We start from the raw sequence: 11,582 nt of genomic DNA, 5'->3' as shown, positions 1-11,582 counted from the left end.
TGTATCATTTCTTGGCAGAGAACTACGGTCACAGCTATCTCTTTCGAGAATTAGAAGAACCGTACTGAATTTGCTTTTGCTTTGTTGATGCAACTGAATCATTGCACTAGAATTAATCACTAGGATATTTTCTAAGATCGTTATCTTGTGATAAGCCATGAACGATGATGTAATCAACTTCGGGCAATATGTGACTGCTGTTGTCGTACTAGAGACTTTGGGACGTGACCGTACAAGTTGGTGCGGTCTATGGAAACTTTGAGGTCATTAGAGTTCTTATGATGATTACCAACTTCATTACGGTGTACGGCAACTTCTGTGAGCATGGCATCCACAACACAACTAATATATAAGTCTTTTCCTCGACTGAACTCTCCCTCCCTTTCTAATTCACAGAAATAACATTAAAAGTAAACTCTTCTCATTCTCAAATAGAGAATAAACATTCAAAATCAACTTCAAAGTCACTCATACACAAACAAGTACACTTCCTATTCAAGAATTTCGAGGAAATTTCAAAATGACTTCTTCGGACTCAGAGATTGAAATGATTGGCATCAATGGTAAGATATCAGATTCTTTCCAATATCACCCTATTTACATACTAACTATATCTTAGAAAACCAAACAAAATCTCGACGAGGCACACGCTGGATTTCTCGAAGACAACCGAAAATCAAGACTGAATCCAGAAAATCTGCACTCGACAAGCTCCCGCTTGAAATTAGACGTATGATCTACAAGGAGCTCTTGACAAACCCAGTTTTAGGAACCATCGAAGCCATTGAAGCAGGCACAGAGTCTGGAGCCGAAGCCATCTATGGACTCAATCCCGCCATATTGCGCACATGCCGCCGTTTCTACGAAGAAGCTTCGGAGGTCTTGTACGACCAGACATTTATCATCAAGTGCGACTACAACTATCGTGGAGGAAGTTTGTTCCAAAGACTTGTTACGTCATGCCCTTGTCCCATATTGAGATACAGATATAACCTCGAACCTCCAATTACTCGACTTGAGATTCCTATCAAGTCTTCTGCTATGACACAAGCCCGTTCCTGGAAAGTTTTAGTCGATTCGTATACCGTGAAGATTAATCACCACCAACAGTTTTACGAATTCTGTAGAGCAGTTTGCGACGCTCGTCCTAAGAAGATTGAAATCGTCATGTTGAAGACAGGAACCGGTCCTTCTAGTATAATTGAAGGTAGGCGATTGGGATCATGCCGCTTGTGGAAACCATGGCAAACACTAGCACCACTCACCATGTTACGAAATGTCGGCAAGTTGACCATCAGAAACGAACACGCGCCCTATCTTCATGAAACTGACGGCGACATTCCGGATACAGTTGTTTGGAATTCACATGAGCCTGGGAAAGTATTGACTCGTATGCTGAAGAATCTAGCACAAAGCGATAGACCAGTCGAGAGGTAAGAGTTCTCAATCCTTGTTTGACGTAAATCATTGGCTAACCAAGTAAACAGAATATTCCCGATGAGAGCCAAGCTTGTGAAACTCGCGCAGAGCTTTGAGCGATATCTTCCATTTAAGATTGACATGAATTTCCGCACTCCATTAATTACGAATTCGAACGATGGTCTCCGTGCTCATTCAGAGGACACGCATGATCTTATTAAGCGCGGCTACAAGAGATGCCTAGAGTATGATGTCCTAAACCCAAATCGCAACAAAGACTTCAACAACGACCTAGAACAATCTCTAGCTATAGCCAGAGACAACGATTTGACCATGCAAAATTTGGAATTCAAGAAGAATAGGGAAGACGTCGTCAATGAATTGCAACTCCAGTACAAGAGATTGGTGATTGCTTCCAATGATCTAAAATCCTTCAAATCTGGACGAGAGGAACTTTTGGAAAGACGAGACTCCGCATTCGCTTACTGGTTAGTATTAATCGAAGCATATGCCGCAGAGTTTGAGCGCCAGAAGAACCTTCAAACAAAAGCAGAATTCCGAAGACAGAAGCGTAGATTTGATAACCTCCGCGCAACCTGGCCGAGAGAGATCATGCTCGCTAAGCTGGATCGAATGGTGGAGGATCAGGAATTTGGTGAATTTGCCAAGGTTGCCCAGGAAGTCGAGAATGATATGGACAAACAACTTGCAGGAATTACAGCTGCATGGAGAGATCTGTTCAAAGCAGACGTGTACCATGAGAGATTTTGTCAGTACAAATTCGATGTTGGAGCACTCAAGAGAAAGAGAGATTTTCGGGATGAGGACGAGGAACAATGAGAGCGGCTGCGGTAAAAGGGAATGTCTCGGGTTTATATCACTTCCCTTATGATTTCTTTGGTGAGGATAGACGAAGTCTGTATGGCTGGTTGATCAGGTCAACAGTATCATATCTTGACCTAACGGTCCTATCTTAGTTATATTCTAGCGACTAAGATGCTATTAAAAGAGATCACACATCACCAAATAAATGTGATACCAAGTGACTTTTACAATGTGATTGCTAACTATTTGAATGCCTGAGCAATATGAATAATCTAGTAGATACACGAACTAAATATCTACATTTGACATGCGACAATTGCTCTGACTTTCGTTTCCCATAGGTTCCGCTCTAAATCATGGACAGAAGCTATGAATCGCATGATGACCATAAAGCTTTCGGCTTGAGCAACCTAGTTCAGAAACACAGAATAATATCAGCTTCCTAGTTCAACATAGAAGTATACAAAAAGACATATGTATGCCAGCTTCATGTGATCTCAGTAATACACTCAAGCTATTTAAGTCAATGATCAGACATAGTGCACTGCTACAATTTGTGAGACCCATAGAAAAGATGTACTTCAGTAAACAATGGCTAAAAACATTGCTTTCACGCTTGAAGCTCTAGATTCACACCATAAAATATCTGTATTCTTGCTTTTTAATGGGACATTTAAAAGGGAAGCTACGGACAACTCAATTGATAAAAGGTCATGAATCGGTGGTTGCCTATTGAAACATATGGTCTTTCCTATTTTGATAATTGAATGAATTTGATGAATCGCATTGGTAGCTAGCTAATTCACTATCGAAATTAACCCCTAATTTGATCGAAATCGACGTCTGACTCATTTCTCGATAGACATTTTCAGCGTCCAGATTACCAGCCCAAAGTATTCCTGATAAGTCTACGGGGTTCAATACAAGTTCACAATCCTATTGTCTGATTTCTTGTCATCCACGTAAATAGTGATCCAAAGATCTAGTAATATCTTTCTCATTCTCAAATATTTCAGATATTCACTGATATTCGTCATTTTCTATTATATTTGTACCTGCCTTTCCTGGCATCTTCCTCAGATATCCGAATATTATCCCCGCCATGGCTCTCGGCAGTATCCCTTGCGACTGCTGGTCCAAGTCGTTCAAATACTCGTCTGCGGACCTGATAAGAATTAGCATTTGTTAGATGGAGTTTGCGTGCTGGATATATATGTAAGCTCTCACCTCATCATTTCCCCCCACAGGTGCAGGGTCTTTGATTCCGGATCTCTGTACATGGAACTTCTTTCTAGGAATATATTTCTTAGATAATTCATCCTCTTCAATATCTTCGTCATATAAACTATTCTAATCATTTAGCTCAGGATAGCTCTCTTCTCGACGAGTCTTCGAATGGTCGGATAGTTTTGTGCAAGGAATAAGTTCCGGTTGATATTCAGTACTTCCCTCTGTTCTTTTTGTACTGCGCAGAAAAAGCCAGAGGCTCGAATCGATAATCAGAATTCTCATCTCGTCTGTTCGGACTTGGAAAAGAACTCATTGGCGGGAATTGAGATCCAAAATTTGCTTCATGTCTACGGTCCGGGTAGGAATTCAAAGGTTCAAATTGATAACCAGAATTTTCATATCGTCCGCTCCAATTTAGAAAAGAGCCTGGGGACTGGAATTCATATTCAGCATCTACCTGTCCTCTGTTTTGTGATAGAGAACTCATTGTCTCAAGTCGGTATCCAGGATTTGCTTTTCTTCTGCGTTATGCCGAATCTTTAATCATTTTTTCAGGCTCATTATTCCTATCTTCTGTTTCAGAATCTTCCCATCCTGTTCGGCATTGTATGGAATATGAAGATAATTTGGTTCGGAATGAAGCTTCTCTTCTTTGTTATCGGCTGTGGAATCAGACAATCGAGTACGGGTTATGGGAGAGGTTGGAAGTTGGTCTCCTTCAAGTCCAGAGTTTCCCTCTCTTTGACTTTCCGGGAAAAGTGCAATTCCATTATCAGTTGTTGAGTCAGCTTCAGATTCAATTTTTAGTCTCCTTTGTGGGGAATTTTCAGATGACAGGTCTCCAGTTGTTTGAGGCCGGCTCTTCTCTGTTTTCTGCCCTACTCTATCTCTTCGGTTTTGTGTGGGATTTTCATCGTCAGAGGAGGTAACAATCACTTCGGGAAAGTCAGGATGAATCTGCTTAGATTATAGAAGGCCACTACAGAACCCGTTATGCGGACAAGGCTTTATCGTCCTGTTCCGTGCTTCGGGCTTATGCCGATCTCGTCTTTGGCGTACCGATAAATTATCAGAAGCCTTGTTCAGAGTTGCGGAGTTGGGTTTGTGACTAAGATCTTGATTCTCGATTTGATGATATGCCGACTGTTTAGATGAATGCTGTCGAGCTATAGAATCCGGCTAGTGTTCAGAGCTTCCTTTGTCTCTCTTTCGTTGGTGCTTTGTTGAACGATTGTAGGGTCCATTCCGAGATTTGGACTTGGGTTGATACTCAGGCTAGAGTAATGAATCGAACAGTTTTCAAGCCTGATGAGGGAGTTCTTGCCGCAGGAGAAATCGGATCAGAAGGAGCGTGTTCCGATGGAGGATATCAGGCTATAGAAGATGATAGCAAAGATCTAGGAGATCAGGGCAAAGAAGAAAAGAATATGGATAAAGGAATCCATATTGAAGGAGTGGTCTCTGCGGAAGGAGGGAGTATCTCGGCTGAAGAAGAGGTCTTTGTAGAAGGAGAATTATCTGCGGAAAGACTGGTAAATTCCGAAGAGAGAGAGGGGTAGAAGAAGACACTAGCGACGAAGAAGAGGGCGGAGTTTATCTGATCAAGCCTGGGCAAAAAGCTCCGACTGAGATGATCCAGGATCAAGGAACCATGACTGGCAGCGAAGAGAGTGAGAGTTGAAGGAGAAAATGTATTGAGCGTTAATACCAAGAAGGAGGTTGAAATTCTAAAAAGAGACACGGAATCTCTGCCCAGAAAATTGAATTTATTAGAAGAGCAGAAGAGAGAAGTCGACAGAACTTTGTTGGTTGCGAAAGAATTGAGGGATTACAAGATGAATCAACTAGAGAAGATTAGTTTAATGGGGGAGCACTAAGAATTACTTTTTTTTTAAAAAAAAAAGGAACAGATGTTCACAACTACTTGAATATTCTGCGAGACATGTCTTTTTATGAATATTTCTCTTTTTTGTGTGGTTAGGAGAAAAAAAGTCAAAAAACTTCTTCAATTGACTCGAGTAAAATCATTTAGTAAACCCAACTCTAATATTGCTCCTTGGTGAAATCGAAGACGTGTAGTAGTAGAATTTGTTCCTCAAATCGTGTTAAGATAAGATGATGATTATCTGTGTGCTTATTATTGGGTAATTACCGTCCGTCAATGGATCGGTCATATACCGAGACTCAAATTGGCACGGTTCAGCTATTCATATCCTCCCTTTCCTTGGGAGATATCTAGAAAGTTTTAGCTGACTGTACTGAAACTTCGATCTAATCTTTCAAGATTGGCAGGCTATGTGAATATAATAGGTAGTTCAAATCAAGTATATACCATTAAGTTTATCAAGAATGTACAAAATATTGCAACAGCAATGACAAGAAAGGAAAACCTCGACCATCTGGGGGCAAGCCCCCTTTCAATAAACCACAATCCGCCATCTATAAATAATTACATATTAGCTGCCCACACCCCAATTACTAATGGCCATTGGCTTGCGGGGCCTCCATCTTCTATTTGGTCGTCTTTGTATTATCACCCTAATTCTTCTTAAAAAGTGCTCCCAAAGCTCCAAACTTTTCCTTGAGACTCTTCCCACTGCTCTTCCTAACTCTAATCAAATAGTACAACAAAACCGCCATAAAAATATTGAAAAAAATGTATACGAAAACAATGCCATAATCCCTCCATCGAGTAGTGTAGCTAATAGCTACAGAAGAGAGGAATTGATCTGCATTGGATGAGGAACAATATTGACAATCTGCCATAGCTTCAGGGTTATAGATCGAGCCTCCAGCTGCTGTGGCATATGACTGGAGGTAGCTACCACAAGTATCGCCAGCGGGTGGTTGCATAACTGCGAGTTCGTTATCGGAACAGATTACTTGACGACCGGAGAGACCAGTAGATGCGATAGCTGAAACAAGATCTGAATTTGTGTTAGAATTTATATTCAACGATAAGGGCCAGAAAAAGAACTTACAAGTTAAAGGCGAAACACGATACATGAAGATCCAAAATCCAGGAAGAGCTTGTGGGGGTTGAAAGACTCCATTGAAGGTAAGGGTAAGTGAGAACATCAGTGTTGCAATGTTACCAGCAGTTTCAGCATCCGGGAGAGCGGAAATAAGCATATGTGCGAATGTGCTAGCAAAGACAAAGAATTGAATAAGGAGGAGGAGAATAAGTCCTTGGCGACCCGAGGGTGGAATACCATTTTTGGTATAAATCGGATAAAAGTAGGACGCAAATACCATGATACCAAGGATAATTTGATATGGAATTTCAACGGCGATATTAGCGATAATGAAAGCTTTCCAACTGTATGCTTTTGATGGTCTTTCTCGAACCTCATAAAGATCTCTTTGTAGAATGAATCTTGGCATGATCTGTTGTACGAGGGTGGTAAAGATAGTTGTTATCATGAATATGGAAAAGATAACATCTTGAAGACCTTGTTGAGATGCATCGGCGTGGAAGAAAGAAAATCCAATGAAGAGAGCGGATGCCACACCAAGAACAAGTTTTGAGTATACATAACCCGGAGTACGCCAGTATTGTTGGAATACACGCTTCATGACCTCAAGAAGTTGAACGGTGAACGGCATAGCGAACTCGCCATGGGAATTACTATCATCTTGAGATGGCTGATGGCCCATTTCTTGTTGAATGCGTGAAATTTCTGTTTGGATACCTTTGGCTTCATCACTTGCTTTCCATACTTCATGCCTATATTGAATTAGTCTCAATGATATAATGGAACGAGGTTTAGTCTTACCAATCTTGAGTAGATTTTCCTTGTGCACCAGCACCAACCATTGTCAGCATATATTCTGCTGGATTCTCATCCTCCCCACATTTGGCAGCACCATGAGATTCAAAATAATTGAGTAAAGTCTCCGAGTTATGACCGATATCTCCAAAATAAACAGTTCTTCCTCCTTTTGCTAAGAATAGTAATCGATCGAATTCTTGAAATAGAATAGCACTAGGTTGATGGATAGTAGCCAAGACCGCCTGACCATTGTCGGCTAACTTTCTCAAAAAAGAAACAATTGCCCATGAAGATTGTGAATCCAGACCGGAAGTAGGCTCGTCCAAGAAGAGCAAGAGTGCAGGTTTAGCAGCCAATTCGACACCAATAGTCAATAACTTTCGTTGTTCCACATTCAATCCCTCACCTGGAACACCAACCACTGCTTCCGAGAATTCTTCCATGTTTAACATCTTGATAACCTCTTCCACAAAATCATACTTTTCTTTCTTGGAAACGGTTTTTGGTTGACGTAGCATGGCGGAAAATCGAAGAGCTTCTCTAACAGTTGTAGTTTCAAGATGTAAATCTTGTTGTTGAACGTATCCGGTCTTTCGTTGAAAGGATGCGTCGAGGGGTTTGCCGCTAACCAACATATCACCTGTGATTACACCCATGGAGACTCTTTGGGCAAGGACGTCAAGTAAAGTTGTTTTTCCTGCACCAGAAACACCCATCAAAGCGGTTAGAGTACCAGGCTTGACCCATCCGGACACATTATCAAGAAGCCTGCGAGGCTCATTCTTGATCTTAATGTCATAACAAACATCTTTCCATGTGAAAATGTCCGTTTGAGGGGCTAATGCTTGAACTTCATCTCCTTGTTTGTCCGAGTTGCCTTCCTTGACAGCAGAACCATTCCCGGCATGTGCTTCTTCGTCGTTCTTTGCAGCTTTCTCGGCGGCCAACAAGTTCGTTGGTACATGCCCACGACGAAAGACTAACACTTCGGCCTTGCTGTCTGTGGATGCATTGAACTCTGTCGCAAGGAGGTAAAAAGCTAAAAAGAAAATCATGAATGCAAACAAGAATCCCAAATTACGCCAGATGTGGGAGTAAGAGTATTGAAATTGTGCTTGCAAATAATCATCACCACTGACAGTAGTTGCGCCAACAACAGAGCCTGCGACAGCGCAAACAAAGTTATTGCCGGCTTGAACATAGCCAGGACCTGTTGGTACTAAAGTCGAACAAACAAACTCTTTGCCGTGAAGTTCATTGACGAATAAAGCTTCGAATGCATACGCAACTGGATTGATCCATGAAATCCATTTGAACCAAGGATGCATTAGTGGTCTAGGAATGACGAAACCTGTGTAGATGACAATCGCAAGTGTGGCCACACCAGCTATGGCTAATGCTTGGGATATAGTTTTCGTTGCTGCTGCAATACTGCGGTATATTTGACTCATCTATAATGTTTATTAGTATTGTGAAATGACTTATACGTGAAAGGGATGCTTACCGTCAAAATTGCAACAAAATTAAAGAGAAAAAAGACAAAGAATGCACCTGCTTCCCTTTTCAGGCCAGAGAGAAAGTATAGAATAATGTTGAAACACGTAGCGATGGCGAATTTTACCGGTATATCAACGACAACACCAGCCAAAGCTTCAGTGAAAGGATGATAAAATGCGTAAGATGCCTGTTTCTCTACAATTGGTCGTTGAGAGTATAGAGTATTAATTTCTGAAATGGCGATGAGGGCATTGAGCAATACCGCGAAGAAAAGTACACCTCCTTTCTGAAAGAAACTTGCTGTGTTGCTCGGGGTATTGTAAAAAATGGATCCGATGATCAAAGCCATGGCAATCTGTCCTACTATCGTGGTAATGGTGGATGTTTTGTCGTTCCATAAACGTTGAACTGCTCTCCTTGCACAAAGTTTTGTCTGCATGACAATGCTGACTGTGTATGGTGACTCTGGCCTTAGATGGTCTGCTTGCATACCCTTTCGGCTTGCTTTGAATTGTTCTAATGTTTTACCACCCATTGGGAATTCCTCTTCGTGTGATTTCATTTCGCTCATCATTCTCTGAAAGATCTTCGAATCTTTGAAATATTTCTCAAATTCTTCAGGAGTTCTAGGAACCTTGTTCTCATAGCCGGGTCTTGCTTTTCGTTCCGAAGGGTTTGTGATCGAAGTCAAAAAGTCACCAGTGGTTTGACGGCTATAACTAAGTCAGTATTGTTCCGAGAATTGCATAAAATCATGGCATTTTTTGATGCACTTACCTTGGGCACTCCCAGCCCATATCCTCGAAATACTGCTTGGCTTGGTCACAAGGACCATAATAGATCTGACGACCTTCATAAAGCACAATAGCTTTATCAAATTGATCATAAATCTGTTGACTAGCTTGATAAATGGCAACTAAATGACATGAACCACTCAGATTGGCTGTCATTCGCAATGATTTTGTAAACTATTTCTTGTGTCAGTGGTGTTCTAGTGATCGCTACGGTGACAGTTTACTTACCTCCAGAGCAGTTGCAGCATCCAGACCACGTGTAGCATTGTCCCATGAAGCAATTGGCGAACCAGCCAAGGCCATCTCAGCAATACTAACACGTTTCCTCTCACCTCCAGATACACCTCGTACAAAATCATTACCGACTTTGGTGTTGTACGTGTGGGATAATCCATAGATAGCCATGACGACCTTAGTCATGTGCTTTGCCCAAGCTGAACGAGTTGTTCCCTCAACAAGTCTTTGTTGCGGCGTTCGTACACTAGCAGCGAATTCTAAAGTTTCTCCAACAGTCAAATGAGGGAAATGCTTGTCAACTTCTTGATTGTATACGATTTCACCTCGAAATTGTTTGAGCATTTGCTTCTGCGTGATACCTGTAGCTGTTAGCATTATCACTACTCAATGAGTGTGTGAGTATAACAAACCATTATAATGAATTTCCGATTGTGCCTTCATGTCCAATCCGTAAAGTTCCCCCATTAAAGATTTAAGAAACGTTGAACAACCAGAACCAGGTCGTCCAAGAACAATTAACATCTCTCCTGATTTCAGAACGCCATTAAAATCATTGAGAATAGTCTTCTCGGGGCCTTTCCCGATGAACTCTTTGAATCGTAAAGGTGCCATTAATAGAGAGCCGACATTCTTTTGTACGTTGATTGCTGATCCCGAACCACACACTTTGAGATTCTTGAATACAATTCCAGCACGTCTTTGAATTACTCCATTCTCATCAACCAGCCTCATCATCCTACATGTACAATTAGTCTGTGTCCAAATAAATACTTGGACATGCCAAAACTTACATTTTAGCCCATTTATATACGTCAAAATCTGGGGAGTTGGGGTCCAATGTTGAGTCCCCCAACTTAACCCCATACAGGGTGTCTTGTTTCTCCAACTCATGTGTTCCAGCCGTTGCATTGGTAAGGGATCTCCCCAGCTGAGAACCCCCAAACCCTGAAGCTATTTTCTGTAATTGTTCTCGATCTCCTGCCCTGATTGGTTCGAATTGTGGTTCTCGAGCAGTTTCGTTGGTTAGAACAGGCTCCAACGTGGTATCTGGATCCAGAGAGTCGTCGCTGCTTGATGATTCTGGTCTCTCGACATCCTGCTGGTGATTTGATATAGATTGAGGTTGAGGATCCAGAATATTCTCCGATCTTTCCAGGAAATAATCATGATGGTCATGATCCGAAGCAGAAGCCATGATCAATTGGCACGCTCGCACTGTGCTTCACGCTTGATTGTCGAGTGTGGGGTAAGGTTATGGTGAATGTCGTCACTGATAAGAATAGGAATACGGGATAATTACAATAAAAGTATTGATGGATGAATGGGGGGCATAAAAAAAAAGTAAGACAAAGAAACGGGAGATCAAATGTTCCTTTGGACTTCCAGAAATCTGCTGAAGTGGTAAGATGAATTATGCAGTGGAAACTAATTCAGATCAAATCCTCTCTTCAACCGATATGAGAGGGGAGCTACATCTTTTGTATAAATATCAAGGCAAGCATTCAGCTACCGTTAAACCGGTAAGTGGCTTACTCAATTGGTCCACTGGTGTTCCCGATATGACGGAGAACTCATAAAGGGACTCTCAAAGGATGTGATACCGGATTGTAATTGATGTCCAATCTCCGTTCACCAACGAAAGTTTTATCCATCATACAGATGCAAAACAGAATGTCGACCCGAGATACGAGATACGAGATACCAGCACCTGTTACTTACTACCTACCCAGGCATTGGCAGGGAGATTCTAAAGTAGTGGGGCGCTTCGCCCAAATAATGGAGCTTCGGATGGTGGAAGAGCAAGTGC

General features: G+C 41.6%; 3 protein-coding genes across 4 annotated transcripts; 2 read left to right on the top strand and 1 right to left on the bottom strand.

Moving 5' to 3' along the window:
• The first annotated feature begins 508 nt into the window (after positions 1-508).
• Positions 509-2,460, top strand: BCIN_07g02240 (hypothetical protein). The gene is made up of 3 exons (XM_024693914.1): positions 509-563; positions 620-1,433; positions 1,488-2,460. Exons 1-3 carry the CDS (start codon positions 521-523, stop codon positions 2,257-2,259), a joined length of 1,629 nt encoding a protein of 542 aa, XP_024549703.1. The 5' UTR covers positions 509-520; the 3' UTR covers positions 2,260-2,460.
• A 594-nt stretch (positions 2,461-3,054) lies between these two features.
• On the top strand, positions 3,055-5,347 carry BCIN_07g02230 (hypothetical protein). Of its 2 annotated transcripts, none has more exons than XM_024693912.1 (2): positions 3,055-3,459; positions 3,612-5,347. In XM_024693912.1, exon 2 carries the CDS (start codon positions 4,083-4,085, stop codon positions 4,401-4,403), a length of 321 nt encoding a protein of 106 aa, XP_024549701.1. In that variant the 5' UTR covers positions 3,055-3,459; positions 3,612-4,082; the 3' UTR covers positions 4,404-5,347. Both variants share the same exon structure in this region, with proteins under 2 accessions (XP_024549701.1, XP_024549702.1).
• Positions 5,348-5,789: 442 nt separating this feature from the next.
• On the bottom strand, positions 5,790-11,523 carry Bmr3. Its single transcript, XM_024693911.1, has 8 exons — positions 10,567-11,523; positions 10,186-10,511; positions 9,767-10,134; positions 9,522-9,712; positions 8,752-9,457; positions 7,251-8,698; positions 6,456-7,201; positions 5,790-6,401 (listed from the first exon to the last, which is right to left on the bottom strand). Exons 1-8 carry the CDS (start codon positions 10,968-10,970, stop codon positions 6,013-6,015), a joined length of 4,578 nt encoding a protein of 1,525 aa, XP_024549700.1. The 5' UTR covers positions 10,971-11,523; the 3' UTR covers positions 5,790-6,012.
• Between the last annotated feature and the right edge of the window lie 59 nt (positions 11,524-11,582).

This window comes from Botrytis cinerea, chromosome 7, assembly GCF_000143535.2.
Source record: "Botrytis cinerea B05.10 chromosome 7, complete sequence".
NCBI lineage: Eukaryota > Fungi > Ascomycota > Leotiomycetes > Helotiales > Sclerotiniaceae > Botrytis > Botrytis cinerea.
Note: the sequence above shows the minus strand (reverse complement) of the source record. Positions and strands in the feature narration are given on the sequence as shown.

Excerpts from the sequence above, each read along its gene's own strand:
- BCIN_07g02240 (XM_024693914.1), top strand. The coding sequence starts at position 521 with ATGACTTCTTCGGACTCAGAGATTGAAATGATTGGCATCAATG. Across the intron at positions 564-619 it reads TGAAATGATTGGCATCAATG|AAAACCAAACAAAATCTCGA; the intron begins GTAAGATATCAG and ends ACTATATCTTAG. Across the intron at positions 1,434-1,487 it reads AGCGATAGACCAGTCGAGAG|AATATTCCCGATGAGAGCCA; the intron begins GTAAGAGTTCTC and ends CCAAGTAAACAG.
- BCIN_07g02230 (XM_024693912.1), top strand. The coding sequence starts at position 4,083 with ATGGAATATGAAGATAATTTGGTTCGGAATGAAGCTTCTCTTCTTTGT.
- Bmr3 (XM_024693911.1), bottom strand. The coding sequence starts at position 10,970 with ATGGCTTCTGCTTCGGATCATGACCATCATGATTATTTCCTGGAAAGA. Across the intron at positions 10,512-10,566 it reads GTATATAAATGGGCTAAAAT|GATGATGAGGCTGGTTGATG; the intron begins GTAAGTTTTGGC and ends TTGTACATGTAG. Across the intron at positions 9,458-9,521 it reads ATGGGCTGGGAGTGCCCAAG|CCGTCAAACCACTGGTGACT; the intron begins GTAAGTGCATCA and ends ACTTAGTTATAG.